Source organism: Cricetulus griseus, chromosome 2, assembly GCF_003668045.3.
Source record: "Cricetulus griseus strain 17A/GY chromosome 2, alternate assembly CriGri-PICRH-1.0, whole genome shotgun sequence".
Classification (NCBI taxonomy): domain Eukaryota; kingdom Metazoa; phylum Chordata; class Mammalia; order Rodentia; family Cricetidae; genus Cricetulus; species Cricetulus griseus.
In genome coordinates this window covers 200,550,823-200,576,367 of record NC_048595.1, presented here as the reverse complement: position 1 = coordinate 200,576,367, position 25,545 = coordinate 200,550,823, and the positions used below count along the sequence as shown (strand labels likewise).

The window sequence follows — 25,545 nt, the reverse complement described above, 5'->3', positions numbered from 1 at the left end:
ATCTGCTCCCCACTTTATGTTGCATTCGTGCTTTTGAATTAGACATAGATCTTAGACTTAAAATTATCACTTTTCTACTGTTAATACTCATTTATGTTTCTGTTTCTTCTTGAGTTTATTTTTCTTCTGGAAAAGTTCTTGAACATGTCTTTCCCTATGGCCTGACAGTGAAGAACTCCTCATGTTTTTGTATATTCAGATGTAGTATTTCAGTATCACCTTTGAGAAATAATTTTGCTAGGTATTTAATGCTGAGTTGCAAGTTATTTTCTCCCATAACTTTCCAGATAAACTTCTTATAGTTCTTTCTTAAGAATATGGCTACTGAATTTATTATTGATATAGTGTGACTTTTCTCCTCTTTTTTAGCTCCTTCTAATATTTTCTTTGTTTTAAAATTGTCACCAACCTTCCATTACCTGATCAGCTTTGATTTACTTTTAAAATCTTCCTTGAGGTTATTACAACATTTTGTATCTGGGAGTTGATATTTTATCAATTTAAAATAATACTTATTAGTTTGCCTTCAAATATTGTTTCTACCTTACATACTCTCCTGAGAGTCACAGTGCATATATGTTAAATCTTTTCACTATATACTTCATGGATTTTATATTCAGTTTGTGCTTTTAAGTCACTTATACTCTTTGCTGCATGATGAATATGTTATAGCAACTTTTCCCTTATTTAGTAATTTTTTTCCTCCTCCTCTTCTTTGTTTTTTTGAGACAGAGTTTTTCTTTGTAGCCCTTGCTGTCCTGAAACTTATTCTGCAGACCGGGCTAGCCTCAAGATCTGAAATCTGCCTGCCTCTGCTTCTAGAGTGTTGAGATTAAAGGCATGGGCCACATGTTTGACTCTTGTCTTATTAGTCTGGGGTACCACCCACATCATCAACTGTATTCTTAACTTCTGTCAGTGCATTTTTCAGTTTTAGGACCTTGCTTTATTTTTTAAAAAATTGTAGATATTTTTCATTCGCTACTCTTTGTGAATTTAATTAACACAATAATTATAGTTACTTGTTATCTCTCAGGTCATTGAATCATCTGTTGGCCCATGTTTCTCTTCTCACAAATTTCTTATTAAGCCCAATAATAGACATTGTACTTGAAAAGTTGCAGTTGTCCAGAGTGATATTTTCTCCTAGAGAAGGATAACCTCATTAAATATTTGCTTGATGTACATCTAGCATTTCTGGGTTGGAGAGATGGCTCAGTGGCTAAGAGCACCAACTCTTCTTCCAGAGGACCTGAGTTCAATTCTCAGCACCCACATGGTGGCTCACAACTGTCTGTAATTTCAGTTCCAGGGGACCTGACACCCATGGCAAAACACCAATTCACACAAAATAAAAATTAAAAAATAAAAAGAAATGAAAATATACATTTCATCAATGAGAAAGATTTAATTGAAGTAAATATTAATTTCTTTTATTTTTCACTTCTGTGCTATCTGTAATTATGTGTTGTGAACATTTAAGCTTTGTACTTCCTATTCATTACTTTTATTATACTTCGTAGGGCAACATAAATAAAGTGAATTATAGAATGCTGGGGTTAACAGCATGGTCTACCACTCTTGGCTATAACTAGAATTCCTAGGAAAGAGAACAGCGAGTTGGACCAGCCAAGAAAGTACTCTTTAATATCTGACTGAAAGAATGGCTTAGAAGGTTTAAAGGTACTTTCTTATGAGTCTTCTGTGGGACTTAGGATGTAATGACTGAGAAAGAAATCCTCAAATTAAGAATCAATTATAGAATGACAAATACAAGCCATGATTACAACAGCAGCAGAGATGGGTCAGATGTTAAGAGACTTCCATCTTCCACACATCCGTATAAAAATGTAAACTATTTTCCATATTAAGAATGCCCTTTCTCCATTGAGTGTAACATTACTTTTAGTGGATCCTAAATATTTTTGTGGCACACCACTTCTCAATCAATGTTAGGATTCTGACTTGTTGAATAAATGTAAGTGATGTGATTATACAGTTTACACAGTAATAGAAACTCAAATAATTGCTACTTAGATGCTGTATCTTGAAAATGGTGTCAAGTTCCTTACTAAAGGACATCTGGAAATTAAAGTCTCCACATTACAGTAATACAACATAAAAATTGTTAGTTGCTGAAATAAGATTAAAGACTAAATGCTCAGTAATTTGGATAGATTTTAAAAAAGGAACGTAAGTTACTATCATATTCAAATTGTTAATTATTTTTGAAGATGGCATCAATAAATCACCAGTATTAAACATTGAAATTTAGAATATTCTGTTCAAGTAATACTGAGAGAGGTCATGCCCATTAAAGGTGATACAGAAAAACTTAAAAAAAATAGGCGATAGACAAATATGGAAAGGACACTATTGAACAACAGTAACTATTGAAAATAATAACTATTGGAAGCTTTTCTCAGTTCGAGTATAAAATCCACTATAAACAAATAGATAACAAATTATTTGGGGCGTCCTTACTGAAGATGTATCGATATACAGTGGTATACTTATGTTGACGTTTTGCTTTAGGATGTATTTATAAAGTCAAGTCCAATTGGAAGACCGTCAGCAGAACATCTGGGGGATTGGGAAGTAATGCGACTAATATAGAAGGAACCTAGCTAATAAAGTGGTGTTTAAATAGAGAACAGGGATATACAGAGACATACAAAACATGTACTTGAGTAGTACTGAGATATATTTCACTAATAAAAGGTAAGTGAATAAAACAGAATAAAATAAAATACTTACCCTTTTATCCACATGATGTCGCTAGACACCACGGTATGTTTTGTCTTCCAACGTCAAAAGGATACGGAGAATACGTTTTACTTAGAAAAAAGACCTTCCATTTTAGGCTCTGCTACGGAAGCTCACCAAAAAATCGAGGAAATAATATCTATTGGAATTAAGTTTTCAAAGAATTTTGTGTGGTGCTGCATAGAGACTGGAGAAGTGGATCAAGATTGCAATGCTATATTCCCAGCGAGGAAGTCCGGGATCCCGGCGCCTGCTGATCTCCTTTGTGCTCCTCGCAGCCTGGGAGGCAGGGAGCGGCCAGCTCCATTATTCCATCCCCGAGGAGGCCAAACACGGCACCTTCGTGGGCCGCATCGCTCAGGACCTGGGGCTGGAGCTGGCGGAGCTGGTGCCCCGCCTGTTCAGGGTGGCGTCCAAGGACCGCGGGGACCTTCTGGAGGTAAATCTGCAGAATGGCATTTTGTTTGTGAATTCTCGGATCGACCGGGAGGCGCTGTGCGGGCGGAGCGCGGAGTGTAGCATCCACCTGGAGGTGATCGTGGACCGGCCTCTGCAGGTTTTCCACGTGGAGGTGGAGGTAAGGGACATTAATGACAACCCGCCTAAGTTCTCCCGACCAGAACAAAGACTAAGTATTTTAGAGTCAAGAATGCCAGACTCGCGGTTTCCGGTAGAGGGCGCATCTGATATGGATATAGGCTCCAATGCAGCCTTGAGCTATAAGGTAAATCCTAATGAATATTTTGACTTGGATATTAAAAGAAAAGAAGAAGAGACAAACGTTTTACAACTAGTTTTGAAGAAGCCCCTAGATAGAGAAGAAACCCACGAACATCGTTTGTTACTGACTGCAATCGATGGAGGGAAACCTGAACTAACAGGAACTGTTCAGTTGCTGATTGATGTATTGGATGCAAATGACAACGCTCCGGAGTTTGATCAATCTGTTTATAACGTTAGATTGTTAGAAAGTACACCCAACGAGACATTAGTAATTAAACTCAACGCTTCAGATGCGGATGAGGGAATGAATAAAGAAATATTATATTTCTTCAGTAATCTTGTTCTTGAGGATGTAAAATCTAAATTTACAATCGATTCTACCAGCGGAGAAATAAAAGTTAAGGGAGCGCTGGACTATGAAGACCGTAAATTATATGAAATTAATATTGACGCTGTGGACAGAAGTACGTTTCCACTAGCAGGACACTGTAAAGTTATAGTGAAACTTGTGGATGTAAATGATAACGTGCCCGAGATGGCCATAACCTCGCTTTTTTTGCCTATCAAAGAGGATGCTCAATTGGGGACTGTCATTGCCCTGATTAGCGTGTCAGATCGTGATTCAGGTGTCAACGGGCAGGTGACCTGCTCTCTGACCCCTCATGTCCCTTTCAAGCTGGTGTCCACCTTCAAGAATTATTATTCACTCGTGCTGGACAGTGCCCTAGACCGAGAGACTGTCGCTAACTACCACGTGGTTGTGACAGCCCGCGACGGGGGTTCGCCCTCGCTGTGGGCCACAGCCAGCGTGTCCGTGGAGGTGGCTGACGTGAACGACAACGCGCCCGCGTTCGCGCAGCCCGAATACACGGTGTTCGTGAAGGAGAACAACCCTCCTGGCGCGCACATCTTCACGGTGTCGGCCTCAGACGCTGACGCGCAGGAGAACGCTCTGGTGTCCTACTCTCTGGTGGAGCGGAGGGTGGGCGAGCGCTTGCTGTCGAGCTTCGTGTCTGTGCACGCAGAGAGCGGCAAGGTGTTCGCGCTGCAGCCTCTGGACCATGAGGAGCTGGAGCTGCTGCAGTTCCAGGTGAGCGCGCGGGATGCTGGTGTGCCTGCCCTGGGCAGCAATGTGACTCTGCAGGTGTTTGTGCTGGATGAGAACGACAATGCGCCTGCGCTTCTGGGTCCTCAGGGTGGCGGAGGGACGATTGAATTGTTATCCCGGTCAGTGAGTTCTGGCCATGTAGTTGCGAAGGTGCGTGCTGTAGATGCGGACTCTGGCTACAATGCGTGGTTGTCCTATGAGTTACAGCCGGCGGCGGGTGGTGTGCGCAGCCCGTTCCGCGTGGGGTTATACACTGGTGAGATCAGCACAACACGTGTTCTGGATGAATCGGACATTCCACGTCAGCGCTTGTTGGTTCTGGTGAAGGACCACGGTGAGCCAGCACTGACTGCCACGGCCACCTTCCTGGTGTCTCTAGTGGAGAACAGCCAGACACCGAAGGTCTCATCTAGGGTGTTGGTTGGAACCTCGGGCTCAGACTCCACGCTGGTGGATGTCAACGTGTACCTGATTATCGCCATCTGCGCAGTGTCCAGCCTGCTGGTGCTCACGCTGCTGCTGTACACTGCGCTGCGATGCTCGGCGACGCCCACCGAAGGAGCCTGTGCTCCCGGGAAGCCTGTGCTGGTGTGCTCCAGCGCAGTGGGGACCTGGTCATACTCGCAGCAGAGGCGGCAGAGGGTGTGCTCTGGAGAGGGTCCGCCCAAGACCGACCTCATGGCCTTCAGCCCCAGCCTTCCTCAGGGCCCCACCTCTACAGAGAATGTGAGTTTCATAATCTTACTTAATTTTTCTCTTAACTCCTTAACATAGAATATTTGAAGGCTTTCCCAGTAATTATTTTAGCCCGTAAGAACCAAACGTTACACACAATTAACCTAGCAAATTCATAGTCGAGTTTTAGCTGTGCCATTTCCTATTCTTTAAAGTACGATGCTTTTAAAAAGCTTTATTTGGGGTCTGGAGAGACCCCAGGTTTAACCCCATTGGCTCAGTGGTTAAGAGCACCAGGTGTGATTTGAGTTCAATTCCTTCTGCCACATAACCATTTGTAACTTCAGTTGCAGGGGCGTCAACACCTTCTGACCTCTATAGGCATGCAGGCAAAACATTCATACACATAAAATATTTAAATCTATATCTTTGGATATATCTTTGTGCTGACTATGGGCCTGCAGCCCCTGTTATTCTATAAGAGGTTTTATTAGCACACACACCAATCTTCTTTCTCAACCTATAATGTTTTCAAGTCTTTTGGGGACATGCAGTGTGTGTGTGTGTGTGTGTGTGTGTGTGTGTGTGTGTGTGTGTGTTTGTCGCTGCTCTATCACTCTCTGCTTTATTCCATTGAGAAAGGTTCTGTCACTAAGCCTGGAGCTAGGCTAGCTGAGAGCTAGCTCCAGCAATCTCTGCTGTCACTTACCACTGCACATGCTGGGGCTACAGGTATTGAGGATCATATGCGACTCCTGGGTTCTTGGGATTTGAACTCAGGTCCTTATGCTTGCATAGCAAGAATTCTTTCTGTTAGGTCATTTTTTTCATATTCATTTATTTTTGTTTATTTATTTATTTTTCCAAGACTGAGCTGAGCTATGTGACCCAGGCTAGTGATAGCACTAGATTCCTAGGTTGCCCTCAAACTTGGAATCCTCCTGTCTTAGACTCCTTAGAGCTGGTTTACAGGCATGAGACAAACCATTCTGCTTGCAAAATGTTTTCATTATATCTTGTCATATAAGTACACTTACACTTAATCTAGGGAACGTCATAGAACAAATTGTAAGACATGTTTTTAAATGTTTCTTTCTGTCAGTTTTAAGACAGGGTCTTACTATGTAGCATTAGTTGAATTGGGACTATTTATGTAAACCAGCTGGACTGGAATGCATAGATTTCTACCTGCCTCTGCCTCCCAAGAGCTGGGTTAAAGAGCCTGGGTTAAGTGATACACTCTTTATAAATGATTTTATGACTACATATCAGTATTTTTACAATATTCCATCAACTATACTTTTTGATTTCTGTTGAATTATTTTATTTTTATATAAAAGTTTAATTTCTTTTTCAGTCACATTTCTCTAGTAATTTATTTACTCTTTGTCTAAATAGATTTGCACACCTATGGCTTATAATTAAAAACTTTGTTGCTAAAATTTTTATTTTCGGAGTGTTTTCACTTGGATATACATAGCTATTGTTTAAAATTTGTGTAATACAAAGGACTACAGCTAAAATTTCCTTTCCATTCGCTTAACAGAGCATTATGTGAATACATCGTATCATTTCCCCCCAAAGTTTAACATTGGAATTTGGAGGAACAATGATGTAATTTTTCAGAAACTTGGGTACTGTTTTACTTTATTTGTATAGAGAAGTATTGTGAACCCCCACGGTTCTGAAAATCCCATGTACTTGGTCAGAAAATGTACTGCTTATTGCTTTACATTTTCAGCTTAGGAAGTAACATAAATTTACTATTATAAGAGCTCTTCTTTTTTGTTTATTGTTTACAAACATTGTAGTCTACAAACATAGGTGAGAGTCCTTGCTATTGAAAAATAAAACTGTCTTGCTTCTCTTTTTGTTTTTCTGTTTTGGGCAAACGTGGGCTCCATAGGTAATAGACATGACATACCTACTATAGTAAATTCTGGAACCCTTTTTTCTTGCTTTGCTGATTTTAAAAACTTACATATGCATTAACTTTTATAGTTACCCCTGCTATCATGCTGTTTGATATTTATAACACAGTGATAAGCTTTAGGGTCTTAGAATTAGAAATAGATTTTACTACAGCATTGGTTTATTGCAAATACCAACCAACTTAAAAATTTTGAAACACAAGCTTACTGTTTTTACATAATTTTTATAAAATTTTCCTTATGGAGGAGGGAGCTATTTGTTTGTCAAGAGATCAGCTAATCATCTTTCTATATAATCTTCACTCTCAACTAGAATAAAGTATTTGAATAAATAAAATAGAGAAGCTGTAAGCTATTTGTCATCAAAAGATTAACATTTTCATCTTCATATAAATTTATTTTTACATAAAGGATTTCAGTAATGTTTTATAAAATTTCTTTTGCCTGGAACCGATAAGATTATTACAACAATTCCAGTTGTAAACTTCAAGAAACTTTGAAGAATTACAACAAAAAGTAAATATGTTTGTTTGTTAATTTTTACCAGTCAAAGTTTCCTGTAGGAAGTACACTTTATTTAGAATGATATAGAAAACCTATTGCTGAAGAGACTAGATCAATATATATTTTATGCCAGGCTTACATTATTCTAAGTAAAGAAACTTCTCCTTTTGGGGGTTTGTTATCAGTTATCAAATGATGTTTTTGTTTGCACAAAAGATTGTAATGGGAAGTCTGTGGGAAAAATGTTAAATAGATCTGGGTTAATTATTTGAAGATAGCATCTCACAAAAGGGAGAGCTTTGTATTATCATTGTGAGGCTTAATGTATGTCAGAATAGCAAAAGAAGGTGGGATGCCATTCCTCATTTGCAAAGTCTTACTGGTGACTTGCTCCAGTTTGAAGAGAAGTTCAATCATCTCCACCTGGTGACATTAAGGATGAAGTAATAGTAAGGTTTGTATTTGGCAAGACTTTAATGTATGATGATGATATTTTACAGGAAAAGATGAAAATATTAAAGGCCCACTTTAGGCTGAGGGTCCCGCATAGTGGTAGAACACTAACTCAAGACCCTGGGTTCAATCCTCAGCCAAGAGAAAGTGTTTGAGCAAAGGCCACTTTTAGGAAGAGATTGCAGATATTCTGTATTCCCTACAAAATGTGATCCATATTGAAGAATAACTGAGAACAATTATTTGGCTTGTGCATTTATGACTAGTAATGTTACCTAGAAACTAAACACATATTGAAGATACTGTATAAAATACATACCTTGCAAAATAATAAAAGTAATTATTACCAAGAAGAAACATTTGAAAAAAAGAAGATGTTATGATTAAAATGAGAAGTTGGCTTTTGATCAAGCTGTAATCGTTCCTAATATTAAATTTATAGTTTTTATAATTTAATTAAATTTATATTTATAAAGATAAATATGGCATATGTGAAAGATAGAGAAATTGTAGGCTGACTTTGAATAAGATAAGTAAGGAGACAAACAAATAAAAATTAAAATTACTATAGGTAATATAAAGAATGCTTACGTTAGTAAAACAAAATGTTAATTTTCAAGCCTTGAATTTACTAAATCTCTAATAATTACTAGCAAAGCTTTCATGTTAAACAAATTCTTTCTAAGAGTCCACATATATTACTGACATTGACATAAACATAGAAAGGGAGATGAAGACGTGGGTGGGGATGTTCAGAAAGGTATCATTTGAAACATGGGAGAAGATGAGACTCTATAAAGGTAAAGAATATAAGATGAAGTTGAGGTTTAGAGAAAAAGATGAAGTCTTTAGGAACAGCAGAAGAAAAACAAAACACAACAGGAAAAATTTCTAGCAAAAATTAATGTGGTGAGGTATACCGATGGGAAATTATCAATATAAAGTGAATCCCAATAGAGACATGATGTAGAGACAGGCTGAGTGACATGTTTCTGTATCCTAGTCTTTATTCTCAATTCTGGGATGCAAATATTTTAGTTTGAGGACATCCTGGGCTGCACAGTTTAAGGTGAACCTGATCTTCAATGAGAACACATATAAATTTAAAATGTTGCACACACTATGCATTAAAACCATGCTCAACGTCACATGAAGGAACCATAAGCATGTGTGATATCTGTGGAACAAAATAACAGTAAGCATCGATGATTAATTTTTTTAAATCAAGGAAGTGTATATATATTTGTCATGAAAGAAATATATGGACAAATTAATTATGTACCCAAATTATAGAGAATTGCTCTATATTTCCAAGATTAGATTATGCCACACTTAATATTACTACATTGGATGGCAAAATGTTTAAAATGTTAAGAATGTTGTTTCTCTGTGAATAAAGAACATCCTCCCTCTAAATAACAACAAAAAATCATACGAATAGAATTGCCCTGAAAATTACAAACACCTGGAGGATTTGCTCTCAAGGTAAGTGAGGTTATACGAATTCGTTTCTTACCCTTTGGAGCCGCATGGTGTCGCTGTCTACCAAGAGTTACATCTAGCCAGCACACAAAGCCCTTTCTTCAGGTTGCTGAATTTTTCCATGACTGCTGAATGATGGCGAATGCAGAAGAAATGAATTGATAGTCTTTGAGTTATACAGAATTTTATGAAGGGGAAAAAATCTTCCAATGGAAATAAAGCAAGAAGCATTTGGCATGGATTTTACCACTGAAGGCAGACTGGGAACACGGTGTCTGCTGCTCTGGCTTCTTCTCCTCGCAGCCTGGGAGGCAGGGAGCGGCCAGCTCCACTACTCCGTCCCCGAGGAGGCCAAACACGGCACCTTCGTGGGCCGCATCGCTCAGGACCTGGGGCTGGAGCTGGCCGAGCTGGTGCCCCGCCTGTTTAGGGTGGCGTCCAAGGACCGCGGGGACCTTCTGGAGGTAAATCTGCAGAATGGCATTTTGTTTGTGAATTCTCGGATCGACCGGGAGGCGCTGTGCGGGCGGAGCGCGGAGTGTAGCATCCACCTGGAGGTGATCGTGGACCGGCCTCTGCAGGTTTTCCACGTGGAGGTGGAGGTGAGGGACATTAACGACAATCCTCCCATGTTCTCCGTAAAGGAGCAAAGAATGTTAATTTATGAATCTAGGTTGCCAGATTCTTTGTTTCCACTAGAGGGCGCATCAGATGCTGATGTTGGATCAAATTCTGTCTTAACCTATAAACTCAGTCCCAGCGAATACTTTGGGCTAGATGTGAAAACAAACAGTGATGGCAACAAACAAATTGGACTATCGTTGAAAAAATCCTTGGACAGAGAGGATGCTCCTGAGCATAAGCTACTGCTGACAGCCACGGATGGAGGCAAACCTGAGCTCACAGGCTCTGTTCAGCTGCTGGTCACTGTGCTGGATGTGAACGACAACGCCCCTACTTTCCAGCAGTCTGAGTATGAAGTGAGAATATTGGAAAACTCAGACAACGGAACGACGGTTATCAGACTGAATGCTTCTGACAGGGACGAAGGGACGAATTCAGCAATTTCTTACTCCTTTAACAGGCTGGTCTCATCCATGGTTCTCGAGCAGTTTAGCATAGACACAGATACAGGAGAAATCATAATTCAAGGGAACTTGGACTTTGAGCAAGTCAATGTCTACAAAATCCGCGTTGACGCGACGGACAAAGGACACCCTCCGATGGCGGGTCATTGCACTGTTCTAGTGAAGGTATTGGATGAAAACGACAATGTGCCTCAGGTCACATTGACTTCCTTATCCCTGCCTGTTCGAGAGGATGCTGCACTGGGTACTGTCATTGCTCTAATCAGCGTTTCAGACTTGGACTCTGGAGCCAATGGGCAGGTGACCTGCTCTCTGACCCCTCATGTCCCTTTCAAGCTGGTGTCCACCTTCAAGAATTACTATTCGCTTGTGCTGGACAGTGCCCTAGACCGAGAGACCACAGCTGACTATAAGGTGGTGGTGACCGCCCGCGACGGGGGCTCGCCCTCGCTGTGGGCCACAGCCAGCGTGTCCGTGGAGGTGGCTGATGTGAACGATAACGCTCCCGCATTCGCGCAGCCCGAATACACGGTGTTCGTGAAGGAGAACAACCCTCCTGGCGCGCACATCTTCACAGTGTCGGCCACAGACGCCGACGTGCAGGAGAACGCGCTGGTGTCCTACTCTCTGGTGGAGCGGCGGGTGGGCGAGCGCTTGCTGTCGAGCTTCGTGTCTGTGCACGCAGAGAGCGGCAAGGTGTTCGCGCTGCAGCCTCTGGACCATGAGGAGCTGGAGCTGCTGCAGTTCCAGGTGAGCGCGCGGGATGCTGGTGTGCCTGCCCTGGGCAGCAATGTGACTCTTCAGGTGTTTGTGCTGGATGAGAACGACAATGCACCCGCGCTGCTAGGACCTTGGACACAAGGATCTGGTGGTGTAGTGAGCGAGCTCGTGTCTCCCTCAATGGGTGCCGGCCAAGTTGTCACTAAGGTGCGTGCTGTAGATGCGGATTCTGGCTACAATGCATGGTTGTCTTATGAATTGCATCCTTTATCAGGTGGAACTCGGAGCTTGTTCCGGGTTGGTCTGTACACGGGCGAGATCAGTACTACACGCACCCTGGATGAGACGGATGCACCGCGCCATCGCCTATTAGTGCTAGTGAAGGACCATGGGGAGCCAGCTCTGACGGCCACTGCCACCGTGTTAGTGTCTCTGGTTGAGAATAGCCAAACTCCAAAAGCCTCTTCGCGGGCTTCAAGCTCCACCGGCCAGGAAGTTTCGTTAGTGAATGTCAATGTCTACCTGATCATTGCCATCTGCGCAGTGTCCAGCCTGTTAGTTCTAACTCTCATGATATACTCTGCACTTCGGTGCTCAGTGCCCCCCACAGAGGGCGTGTGCGGGTCTGGGAAACCCGTGCTGGTGTGCTCCAGCGCGGTGGGGAGCTGGTCATACTCGCAGCAGAGGAGACAGAAGGTGTGTTCTGGAGAGGGACCACCCAAAACCGACCTCATGGCCTTCAGCCCGAGTCTTCCTCCTTGTCCGGTAGTGGGGGAGCATCAGGATTTGAACGATGATCATTGTTCAAGAGTAAGTCCAAAATTTATAATTGTCATATATCACGGTTTAAATTTTGTATTGTTTTTCTGTAGTTAGTTTCATATTTTCTCATTCCTTAAATTTCTTTTCATTTCACTGGGCTAAGTATTTTTATTTTATTATTTTTCTTACAATATTCATATTTTTGAGGGGGCTTACATGTAAATAGAGTTAAACATTACTTCACACATTCTGCACTATACAGTTTAAAAAAGCAGACTCAAAATTTTGTTACACTTGTCCTTATCTACCACATTGTTTAGGTCTGTCTTAATATTTTTCTGTGTAAATCCATAGGTTATTTGCGTTTTTGTATTGTAACACCGAGAGAACTATTTTGAATATATTGGTTTTTCATAGAACACTGAAATCATAACACAGTTGGGTCACACATTCGTTTCTCTTTGCCTTTTTTGTTTTCTTGCTTTGTGCGTGTATGTGTATGCTTGAGATAAAACCAAGGACATGCCAGACAAACACTCTATGAATGATCTATGTAACAACACTGAATATTATACTCTTCTGAAAAGACACTCATACTATGTTATTTTCTATGTTCTTTCTGTAGTCATTGTTATTCCTAGAGTGACTGGAGCCCTTTTTTTTTTTTTTAAAAAAAAATAGTTGTTACTTGAGCCCATTTAGGGATAAAGAACAATGACGAGGTTGAGTGATTCTGGTGAAGGAGATTTCATAGTCTTTCGTAAACTTGTTCCAGCCATGGTTATTACTCAGTTTATTAGTGGTCTGGATGCTATAGAAACAATAGTTGGAGGGAATTCAGACTTTAATCCAGTAAACTCACATAATGTCAATATTCCAATGTTGGGCTCAAGGGTTGTTCCCTTGTCTAACAGGTGCAAGACCCTAGGTTCTATTTAATGAAGAGGAAATCACAAAGAAACAAACATAATGGTCAACCCACTTCTGTGATGTTACCTCACTTAACTTTAACTTCATTTAATGGGTCTCCTTATGGAGTACAAGATATTTCCATTCTTTTTCTGTGTAGTTATTTTCACTATTTACCATTTCTCTACAAAAAGGCAGTCATTTAATGTCTTTCTTGTGAGTCTTCAGGACATCCTCCCTTGTCAAATTCCACTCCTGCCTTTTAGTTTTGAAGCATTGCATAAGCTGCTTATCTTGTTAGTTCTCTGTTTCAAATTTACAAAATTTAGAATATAAATAATAACATCTGTCATACAAAAAAAACGTTTAAAACATTTGTAACTCGATACTTCTAAGGTGCTTTTAATGTTTGCCAAGGAGTAGCTGCTTAATTAGTATGAATTCTATATAATTTTCATTTTATGGAAAGTTATTTGTTTTGTCATTCTGGGAAGGCCAGTATTACCAAACTATTTGGAGGTAATACTAGCATTTTAGTGCCATGTAGTACTTTGAAAACAATTATTTTCAATGTTAACTGTTGAATTAAGACTTCAGCAATAGAAAAGGGGTTGGTTTCAAAAGACATTCAAGACATAGAAGTGACTCCCTGAGATAGTTTTAACTTTTTGCATTGTGTATTTCCCCTAGAAAATAGATCATGATAAGCTCCATATCATATATCTACTTCAACTAAAAACTGGTCATTATCAATAAGAGGATTAATTTGGAGTTTGTGTATCTAATGCCTTCATCTTTTCATTTTTGAAATTCCATAAATCATTAATCCAGTTTTTTGTTCTTCAAAAAAGTGAAGAGTAATTTTTAACATATAATAGCAAGATGAAAAGCCCTCTAAACTCTTCTATATACTTAAGAGTAACAAATTTACTTCTGGACATACTAATCAATAAAGAACACAATTTGTGCCAGGTGATGATGGCACATCTTTAATCCTAGTGCTGAGTTTGAGGCCAGTCTAGCCTACAGAGTAAGTTTCAGGACAGGCAGGGCTACACAGAGAAACCCTGTCTTGAAAAACCAATAAGAATAAGAATAAGAATAAAGAATAAAGAATAAGAAAGAATAAGAATAAGAAGAGGAAGAGGAAGAGGAAATGGAAGAAGAAGAAGAAGAAGGAGGAGAAGAAGAAGAAGAAGAAGAAGAAGAAGAAGAAGAAGAAGAAGAAGAGAAGGAGGAAGAAGAAGACAAATTGTATGGATAATTATGTCTAGCAACCTGAACACAGCTCACTGTTCTAGGAAGCAGAAAAACATCTATGGCCATAGCCAACAAATAAAATATTAAAACCTGCATAGGAGGACTTCATAGTCCAGTATCTGCCAAAAACCAGAGTCAAAGCCCAACCTTCAAGAATTTCGTATAAAAATAAAGACATGCTATATATAATGTAACAAATCATAGAGGGCAGAATGTTATGAGCCACAAGAAAGGCAAATAAATCATAGCATGGCTGAATGCAACTATCTACCTATCTCACTAGTTTAAGGATATTTCCAGATTAATGATGAGTTTGATGGTTATAAAATGGAGAAGATCCCGTGGGAGAATATTGACAATAACCAGTATTTTGGGGGAAGAAATTACTTTAAGTAAATGGGTGCACAGCAAAATCCCAATTTAATCTGAAATCAGGGAACAGTGCACTTAGGATTGAAGTGTATGGTTCTCATAGGATCGAGTATGAGATAAGACAGGAAAAGTATTATGAAGAGAATTTCTTGGGTAACTATTAGAATTTTCTAACCCCTTTCTAATTTGGAAAGTACCGAACATTTGAAGCAATGGAATAAAGGTGTTCATAAAGTTGGCCAGAAGGCTTAACTAAGGAATGAATGCAGTGTAATAATTAAGGAGCGTGCCCATTAAAAACTGATGTGGGCCAATATCAAACTTTGGAGGCATTGAAACATACATATAATTTTTTTTAACCTGGGAACATTGGGTGAGACATTTTAGAAACGACATTTGCTAAACAAACCCTGAAAACATAAAATATTCAAAGACTTTAATTAAAAATTGTGGAAAATAAGAAGGTGCAGCACCAATATTTAGCTAATAAAATAGGATTATGTTTTGAAGAAATAACCTCGATGATATTGAAGACTGAAAGCAGGCATGTACTCATAAAAACAAGATGGAAAGAGTAAATAAACACGAGAACTACGAACTCCTACAATGGAATATATAAATCCTGAAGGGGAATTTCACAATACTTGCTCCGAAAGAAGCTGCTTTAATACAAAAGCTTGTCCCAAAGATCCCTAAACTTTATATTCCTGTCAAATAAAGATATATGAAAATTGTTCATCAACTCCCTTTCTTGAGATTAAAAACATTTTCTAAGCTTGTCTTAAAGAGATCTATATGTCAAACCGTGGGGACAAAGTTTTTCTAATAAGAAAGAAACCGAAATTATGGTCAAAAGTAATTAAAGTCAAACGCTGTTAATCACCCAAAATCACATGAAGACGTATGAGAAATGTTGCTCTACATGTTGACAACAAACAAGAAAAATTTAAATTTAAAATACACGATTTTTTTTTCATAACTGTAAAGTTAAATTTTGTAAATTCTACTTACTACTTGGGCCACATGATGTCGCTGTTAACCACTAAATGGTCACGACGTGAAGCCATTCATTTTCCATTAGAAAGGATCCACTGGGCTTCACTCTTCGGTTGCTCGACAATGGCCAGCAAATCGGGATTGGATTGAAGAAATAAAAGAGAAATCTCCAAAATTTGAGGTAACTGTCACGAATGAGAATAAAACGTCAGTAATTTGAAATGGTAAGCCTGAGAGGATACAACTGGAAGAACCGACAATTACTCCTGCTGCTGATAATCCTGGCAGCCTGGGAGTTAGGGAGCGGCCAGCTCCACTACTCCATCCCCGAGGAGGCCAAACACGGCACCTTCGTGGGCCGCATCGCTCAGGACCTGGGGCTGGAGCTGGCCGAGCTGGTGCCCCGCCTGTTCAGGGTGGCGTCCAAGGACCGCGGGGACCTTCTGGAGGTAAATCTGCAGAATGGCATTTTGTTTGTGAATTCTCGGATCGACCGGGAGGCGCTGTGCGGGCGGAGCGAGGAGTGTAGCATCCACCTGGAGGTGATCGTGGACCGGCCTCTGCAGGTTTTCCACGTGGAGGTGGAGGTGAGGGACATTAACGACAATCCGCCCATGTTCCCAACCACACAAAAGACTTTGTTTATCCCGGAATCCAGACTGCTTGACTCGCGGTTTCCACTAGAGGGCGCGTCAGACGCAGATGTCGGTTCCAATGCTCTGCTGACTTACAGACTGAGCACCAATGAACATTTCGCGCTGGATGTACCACCCAACCATGAACAGGTGAAACCTCTTGGTCTTGTCTTGCGGAAACCATTAGACAGAGAAGAAGCTGCAGAGATGCGCTTGTTGCTCACGGCCACTGACGGAGGCAAACCGGAGCTGACGGGCACAGTTCAGTTACTCATCACAGTGCTGGATGTCAACGACAATGCTCCAGTCTTTGATAGATCTCTCTATACCGTGAAATTACCAGAGAACGTTCCAAACGGGACTTTGGTTATCAAAGTCAATGCCTCAGATTCAGACGAAGGCGTGAATGGGGAAGTTATGTATTCATTTTCTAGTGATATTTCTCCAGATATAAAATCCAAGTTTCACATCGATGTTGTGAGTGGAGAAATTACAGTTACAGGAGTTATTGATTACGAAGAAAGTAAAATTTACAAGATTCCTTTAGAGGCACGTGACAAAGGCTTCCCACCACTGCCCGGACACTGTATGGTTCTTGTGGAAGTTGTAGATGCGAATGACAATGCGCCACAGCTGATTGTCAGTTCCTTGTCTCTCCCTGTATCTGAGGACAGCCAACCTGGAAGAGTCATCACCTTAATTAGCGTATCTGACCGTGATTCAGGTGTCAACGGGCAGGTGACCTGCTCTCTGACCCCTCATGTCCCTTTCAAGCTGGTGTCCACTTTCAAGAATTACTATTCACTCGTACTGGAAAGTGCCCTAGACCGAGAGACTGTCGCTAACTACTACGTGGTGGTGACTGCCCGGGACGGAGGCTCGCCCTCTCTGTGGACTACAGCCAGCGTGTCTGTGGAGGTGGCTGACGTGAACGACAACGCGCCCGCATTTGCACAGCCCGAATACACGGTGTTCGTGAAGGAGAACAACCCTCCTGGCGCGCACATCTTCACGGTGTCGGCCACAGACGCTGACGCGCAAGAGAACGCTCTGGTGTCCTACTCTCTGGTGGAGCGGAGGGTGGGCGAGCGCTTGCTGTCGAGCTTCGTGTCTGTGCACGCAGAGAGCGGCAAGGTGTTCGCGCTGCAGCCTCTGGACCATGAGGAGCTGGAGCTGCTGCAGTTCCAGGTGAGCGCGCGGGATGCTGGTGTGCCTGCCCTGGGCAGCAATGTGACTCTGCAGGTGTTTGTGCTGGATGAGAACGACAACGCGCCTGTGCTGCTAGGTCCTTTGACAAACAGGGCTGGTAGCACAGTCAATGAGGTGGTAACTCGGGCTTTCGTGCCTGGTCAGGTTGTGGCAAAAGTGCGGGCAGTAGACGCGGACTCCGGCTACAATGCGTGGCTGTCTTATGAGCTGCAGCCAGAAGCGACTGGAGTTCGTGGTCCTTTCCGTGTGGGACTGTACACGGGCGAGATCAGCACCACACGCGCCCTGGAGGAGACAGACGCAATGCGGCAGTGCTTGTTAGTGTTGGTGAAGGATCATGGAGAACCTTCGCTGACCGCCACTGCTACAGTCTTGCTTTCTCTGGTAGACAACAGCCAAACACAGAAGGTGTCATCTAAGGTGTTGGTTGGCGCCTCCAGCCTGGATCAGGGGCTAGTGGATGTCAACGTGTACCTGATCATCGCCATCTGCGCGGTGTCCAGCCTGTTGGTGCTCACTCTGCTGCTGTACACAGCGCTGCGCTGCTCGGCGACGCCCACCGAAGGAGCCTGTGCTCCCGGGAAGCCTGTGCTGGTGTGCTCCAGCGCGGTGGGGACCTGGTCATACTCGCAGCAGAGGCGGCAGAGGGTGTGCTCTGGAGAGGGTCCGCCCAAGACCGACCTTATGGCCTTCAGCCCCAGCCTACCTCAGGGCCCCAATTCTACAGACAACGTGAGTCTTAAATATTTTTCTCTCCAGGCTTGAAGAGAAACTTTTAGCTGTTTTTTCTGATGCACCCCATTCTTTCCAGCATTAGGGAGGCTGAGGCAGGAAGAGACTTGATTTCGAGTCTAGGCTGACTGACAAGGGAGTTTCAGGCCATCTTCTGCTTCTGCTAATATTATTCATATTAGCAAATTAGCTCTTCTTTATATAGCTGATTTCCAATATTAAGTGTTTGCATATCTACTGCGTTATTCAATGCCCACACTGTTTAGAAAAGGCTTCCTGTCCCTGTAGCATGCTAGGCAAGCATTCTTAATGGGTTCCACTCTATCCCATCTTATAAATCCTACAGTAAAGCGATTTAAATATATGTGCCGACCTATATATTTAAATATTTACTCAATATATTTAAATGGATTTAAATATGTGCTGACTCATTCTCCATAGTGTGCATATGGTATCACAACCTGTGTTTCAACATTGTTGGTTTAATTTCTCTACAAGTCGAATTATCTGTATTTTAATGCAACATTCTATATTCTCCAATCGTATTGGTGAGCACTTCATTTTTTTTTAATCCTTACTTCTAGGATTGTGTTTGCTGTGCCTGTGATAGTTAATATTATTTTAAAATATACTCTTTTCAGGACTTGGTAGTGCTTTTATTTGACTCCTTGTTTGTATAGGGAGTATATTCACATTCAGAAAAATTGACACTAGTGTGCCGTGAAAGTTCTGCAGTTCTTACAGTAAAGTATTTACCTCTCTGAATTCTGGGAGCTTTTGGGTTTTGTTGTACATTCTAAAACTATGAATACATATACAATGTGCCTTTGTGATTTAGAAAAATAGTAACACTTAACACCTTCTTTTCAGCATTTTTGCAATTCTTCTCTTGCAAGTCATACATTGTCTTTTGTTTCTTCCTCATATAAAGTATCTGCATCTAGTTTCATTACTCAGATTTATCAAGATTTATTAGTTCAGTTGTCTATCCATGGAGCACAGTGTTGATTATAAAACTAGTGTTGTACAAAAAAACCAAGCCTTGGTGGTGGTGGCACACACCTTTAATCCCAGAACTCAGGAGGAAGAGGCAGGTGGATCTCTGTGAATTTGAGGCCAGTGTGTTCTACAGAGCAAGTTCCAAGATAGACTCCAAAAAGCTACACAGAGAAACCAAACAAGAACAACAACCAAACCAAACCAAAACAAAACAAAACAAACCAAAACAAACCAAAACATCCCTTTTCAGGGCAGCGGTGGCACACACTTTTAATCCCGGCATTCACTTGGAGAAGCAAAGACAGGTGGATCTCTGAACTACAAGCCAGCCCCGTCTACAGAGTGAGTTCCCTGCAGGACTGGCAGGGATATACAGACAAATCCTGGCCCCAAAACCAAATACAAAACAAATAAAAAACTCATCGTGTTTTTAAAATTTCAAGTATTTGTTTAGTTAGCTTTGACTGTTAATTTTCAAGGTTGGCTAAATTCTAATATATGCTATGAGATTATTTTACAGTATTTTGCTCTTGTTTCCATATAAATAAAAACAAAGGTGTTCAAGTCATGAGCAGCTCTCAAAGGATTCTTATCATAGGGCACTACCATTACCACAAGTATACCAATTTCTGTTCCTGTTTAAAGAATAGTTCATTTTGGAGAACACTTATGATAATTATAGAGTTTTAGTGATGGTAATTGTAGCTGTTTAACTGCTTTTTAAAATGTTTGGTTTATTTTACATGCATATGTCATTTTAAAGCCTTAGCAGATTACTTAGTAGAAATTAAAATCAAGTCATGTTTGGATGCGGTAGACATTGACAGAGGTCCTCCTTACCGCCACCCCTATATTCATGAGCTACCATAATTTTCTTTTGTTGGAAAATCGCTTTTGAGAGATACAAACTTTTTCAGGTTTTTCTTCTCTGGGTATGGGATATATTTACTGTTTGTAAAGTTCTAAGGGATTCTGTAAGCCCATTTTCTTTCTAAAGTCTTTAATATTATTTACAGAGGTAGAGATGGTCTAATTGCAAGTAAAATGAAGATAAATTTAATAGTTGCCTAGACAATTCCATTATTCCTCTTTTCCATTTTACTATTCTGTCTGTGCATTTTCAGTAGTACACTTATCATCTGAAGGTAATGAAGTGTTCTTATTCCATGCTTCAAAAGATAAACTAGTCTAAAGACATTGCAATAGACAAGAATCACATTAAGAGCAAAACCTATGAAGTGCATAAAGCCATAATTTTGGAAAATATTCATATTTGGGAGTAGCAGAAAGATCCAAATCCCCCATAGACCGTAGTTGAAAACCATTAGGATTTATAATGGCTGAGAACCCTGCAATGGGAAATGTAGTGAGAGGCCTATTTGACACATCACACATATATTGAATGAATGTTTGAAAAAATAACGTGTTTTAATTTTCCAAGAATTAGTAAGCAAAATAGTTTAAGAAATTTTATGTCCACCAAATAATCATGTAGAAATTTAATAAGAATCCACAGGGACACATATGAACTTAAGAAACATTAGGATTACATGCTAATATAGAATAATGTATTCGAATGATCAGATACCAGAGAATAAATTCCTTTCACACACGTGTGTGGGGGCAGTTTATACCTTTGATATCCATGTCATTCTCAGGTCATAATATATATTACAGAGTAATGTTAACATATTCCTGCTAAACCAGTATTTAAAATATTGGGAAGAAACCTTTTCCTTATGAAGAGACCTCTCACTGAAACTAAATTTATGTAAGAAGACAGAAGATAAACAGACATTCACTTGTAATACTAAGGATCTATATTAAAGAATGAAAAATGAAAAGAAAACATTTATGTAATAAAAGAACCCAACTATTGCCCAGTTAAGTTAAATCTTTGAAATCATTACCCTTTGGCGCCGCATGATGTCGCTGTCTATCAAGTTCTGGCTCGCCAAGATCGCAAGCCTTCCAGCAGTAGTATGTCTCTTAAAAGCCGAACAATGGCAGTTGTGGCTCAACTGGATTAAAGAATTCCAAACGCACAACAGTTGATCTCTATATCAAAACAGGATTTTTCTCAAGGAACAAAAAGAATACTTGACATGGTGTTTTCTTGGAGAGGAGGTCCGGATTCCCGGCGACTGCTGCTCTCGCTTTGGCTGTTCACAATCTGGGAAGCAGGGAGCGGCCAGCTCCATTACTCCGTCCCCGAGGAGGCCAAACACGGCACCTTTGTGGGCCGCATCGCTCAGGACCTGGGGCTGGAGCTGGCGGAGCTGGTGCCCCGCCTGTTCAGGGTGGCGTCCAAGGACCGCGGGGACCTTCTGGAGGTAAATCTGCAGAATGGCATTTTGTTTGTGAATTCTCGGATCGACCGGGAGGCTCTGTGTGGGCGGAGCGAGGAGTGTAGCATCCACCTGGAGGTGATCGTGGACCGGCCTCTGCAGGTTTTCCACGTGGAGGTGGAGGTCAGGGACATTAACGACAACCCGCCAGTGTTCTCGGTGAAAGAACAAAAGCTGTATATTTCAGAATCCAGAATGTTAGACTCTAGGTTTCTGCTAGAGGGCGCATCTGATGCAGATATTGGTGCTAATTCAATTGTAACCTACAGACTTGATTCTAATGATTACTTCACACTAATTGTGAATTCAAAGAACGAAGAAAATAAACAGGTTGAGCTAGTATTAAGAAAGTCCTTGGACAGAGAGGATGCTCCTGAGCATAAGCTACTGCTGACAGCCACGGATGGAGGCAAACCTGAGCTCACAGGCTCTGTTCAGCTGCTAGTCACTGTGCTGGATGTGAACGACAACGCCCCTACTTTCCAGCAGTCTGAGTATGAAGTGAGAATATTGGAAAACTCAGACAACGGAACGACGGTTATTAGACTGAATGCTTCTGACAGGGACGAAGGGACGAATTCAGCAATTTCTTACTCCTTTAATAGGCTGGTCCCATCCATGGTTCTCGAGCAGTTTAGCATAGACACAGATACAGGAGAAATCATAATTCAAGGGAACTTGGACTTTGAGCAAGTCAATGTCTACAAAATCCGCGTTGACGCGACGGACAAAGGACACCCTCCGATGGCGGGTCATTGCACTGTTCTAGTGAAGGTATTGGATGAAAACGACAATGTGCCTCAGGTCACATTGACTTCCTTATCCCTGCCTGTTCGAGAGGATGCTGCACTGGGTACTGTCATTGCTCTAATCAGCGTTTCGGACTTGGACTCTGGAGCCAACGGGCAGGTGACCTGCTCCCTGACACCACATGTCCCTTTCAAGCTGGTGTCCACCTTCAAGAATTACTATTCGCTTGTGCTAGACAGTGCCCTAGACCGAGAGACCACAGCTGACTATAAGGTGGTGGTGACCGCCCGTGACGGGGGCTCGCCCTCTCTGTGGGCCACAGCCAGCGTGTCCGTGGAGGTGGCTGATGTGAACGACAACGCGCCCGCGTTCGCGCAGCCCGAATACACGGTGTTCGTGAAGGAGAACAACCCTCCTGGCGCGCACATCTTCACGGTGTCGGCCACAGACGCCGACGTGCAGGAGAACGCGCTGGTGTCCTACTCTCTGGTGGAGCGGAGGGTGGGCGAGCGCTTGCTGTCGAGCTTCGTGTCTGTGCACGCAGAGAGCGGCAAGGTGTTCGCGCTGCAGCCTCTGGACCATGAGGAGCTGGAGCTGCTGCAGTTGCAGGTGAGCGCGCGGGATGCTGGTGTGCCTGCCCTGGGCAGCAATGTGACTCTGCAGGTGTTTGTGCTGGATGAGAACGACAATGCTCCCACCTTGCTTTTGTCTGGTACAGAAGGCTTGGGTAGTATGGCAACTGACCTGATACCTAAGTCTGTGAGCGCGGGCCAGGTGGTTGCAAAAGTGCGGGCGGTGGACTCAGACTCTGGCTACAATGCGTGGTTGTCCTATGAGCTGCAGCCCTCAGTGGGCCCTCGCAGCCCATTCCGTGTTGGATTGTACACGGGTGAGATCAGTACTACACGTGCCCTGGATGAGTTGGATGCACCCAGACAGCGCCTGTTGGTATTGGTGAAAGACCATGGTGAGCCAGCTCTGACTGCCACAGCTACAGTTCTAGTGTCACTGGTTGAGAGTAATCAAGTGCCAAAGGCCTCTTCTCAGGCTTCAGGACGCTCTTCAGTCCCAGAGGTGTCACTAGTGGATGTCAACGTGTATCTGATCATCGCCATTTGTGCGGTGTCCAGCCTGTTGGTGCTCACTTTGCTGCTGTACACAGCGCTGCGCTGCTCGGCGACGCCCACCGATGGAGCCTGTGCTCCTGGGAAGCCTGTGCTGGTGTGCTCCAGCGCGGTGGGGAGCTGGTCTTACTCGCAGCAGAGGAGACAGAGAGTGTGCTCTGGAGAGGGTCCGCCCAAGGCCGACCTCATGGCCTTCAGTCCCAGTCTTCCACCGCGTCCAGGATCAGAGGTCATTGGGGAAGTGCAAGATTTAAATGTTGATCATGGCTTTCAAGTAAGTCCATTTATACTTCGGAATATTTAAGTTGTACAAACTTTGCAATTACATTCATGGTGTTTCACATTTGCACATTATTGGCAAAATTCAACATTATTTTAGTTTAAAATAATTTTACCAGGTTTATTATTGTTGTTGTTGCTTTTTTCGAGACAGGGTTTGTCTGTGTAACACCTTGGCTGTCCTGGATTTCTGTGAGCAATGCTAGCCTTGAACTCACAGAGATCCTTCTGCCTCTGCCTCCCCAGTGCTGGGATTTAAGGTGTGTGCCACCACTACTATCAGGCTCTAGTTTATTATTTTGTGTTGTATACTTTTATTTTTTTATATCTGGGATCTGACATTTTTAGGTTGGCCAAATACTTTTGGTTTCAATTGACATGTCACACACTGATTATCCATATACCAGAGTCTCTGTTGCTTCAAGTTGTCAGAATTTCTTATTGTGTGAGACACTGATTTTAGCCTTAATATGATTTTAATCTTCTAGAACAGAACTTTAATGAGGTCCATGGAAATGCATTCCTCTAAACATTTAAATTTCATGATTACGCTCTGAGCCTTTAATATATTCTATAGTATTATTGGAAAGGTATATTTTAAATATTATCTTCTGCTTACAGTTGTATTAATAAATTTCATGGTTTTAGTTTATCATCTTATTTTTTATTTTAGTTCTAGTTGTTTCAAGATGTTGTGATATTATTCATATTATTCATGTCATAATGTACAGAATAATTTCCTTTGAAATATTTAACTTTCATTTTTCCTCTCTGTTTTTTTTATAAGTTAGCCAAAAGTAAAATGAGAAGATGAGTGTATGAGGCTGCTTTTAATACACCCTAAATTTATCAACTTTTCCTTTTCCTATTTTTTTTAATGGTGTCAACCATGCAGCTCAGATTTACCGAAATCTCATAATCCTTCTGTCTTATACCTCTGAGTGCTGGGATCTGGGGATTTTCACCATTTCACGTTTTATTTATTTATTTTACTGGTACAGAAATTTTACAATATTATATTCAATAATTTAATATTTTTAACATCCTTGGCTGGTCAGTATTTGCTCTTATTCTGATAGACATCAGCTGAACTTGAATCAGTGATGCAGTACATTTGTATTAATCTTTTGTGCATAAGTTGGTGTATCTCATAAAAATGTTTCATAGCATGTTCAAGGTCTCAGGTTCAAATCCTAGCACCACCCCCAAAGTCTACATTGAGTTTACATTTAATGTGATTTAACAAAAATTGAAAATCAAGAATACTGTGTGCAGTAGTCCCAATTCTATTGTTGTAGAGAGATGTATAATATATACATCTTCCCCATAAAAATACTCAAAATAATGAGGATTCTCTTGTTCATGTAGAAATATTTTGCTTTTTGGAAGTAAATCTTTGAAAAGTCTTAGATACTTATTTTGTCTTTCAGTGTTTAAATTTTAGAACTTTATTCTTCCTTTGCTTCTTGTGTGTTTCATTTGCCCTGGCATTGCGCACTAATTGAATGTTGAGCACATCCCTCAGATGACAATGGTTATACTTACTGGAAGTGACTTAGAGGTTTTTGGGACTCTGGATTCTTATAGCCTGTTATGGACATAATGGCACTGTGTGATCATTTATGACTAGATTTTATCCTTCTTTCCAAAATGAAAGGTATCAGAAAGCAAGTTTCTTTTTGTGTTGTTTTCATTTTCATAATTCCTTTTATGTCTACCA

The 25,545-nt window shown here is 41.4% G+C and overlaps 4 protein-coding genes across 4 annotated transcripts in view; all 4 read left to right on the top strand.

Annotated features, from left to right (window-relative positions):
- The window catches only part of Pcdhac2 (protocadherin alpha subfamily C, 2), a 197,572-nt gene that overhangs the window by 4,688 nt on the left and 167,339 nt on the right, over positions 1 to 25,545 (top strand). Inside the window, exon 2 of the mRNA XM_035440185.1 lies at positions 3,839 to 5,323. Within this exon, the coding sequence (XP_035296076.1) occupies positions 3,839 to 5,323 (1,485 nt within the window). The remainder of the gene's footprint in view (positions 1 to 3,838; positions 5,324 to 25,545) is intronic.
- On the top strand, positions 9,834 to 15,899 carry LOC103162562 (protocadherin alpha-6-like). Its single transcript, XM_035439738.1, has 2 exons — positions 9,834 to 12,305; positions 15,741 to 15,899. Exons 1-2 carry the CDS (start codon positions 9,852 to 9,854, stop codon positions 15,897 to 15,899), a joined length of 2,613 nt encoding a protein of 870 aa, XP_035295629.1. The 5' UTR covers positions 9,834 to 9,851.
- Positions 15,944 to 18,358, top strand: LOC103164309 (protocadherin alpha-7-like). Its single transcript, XM_027398105.2, is given in 1 exon segment — positions 15,944 to 18,358. A coding segment is annotated over 1 exon segment (2,415 nt).
- LOC103164308 (protocadherin alpha-8-like) lies at positions 21,430 to 23,850 on the top strand. Its single transcript, XM_027398115.2, has one exon. It carries the CDS (start codon positions 21,430 to 21,432, stop codon positions 23,848 to 23,850), a length of 2,421 nt encoding a protein of 806 aa, XP_027253916.1.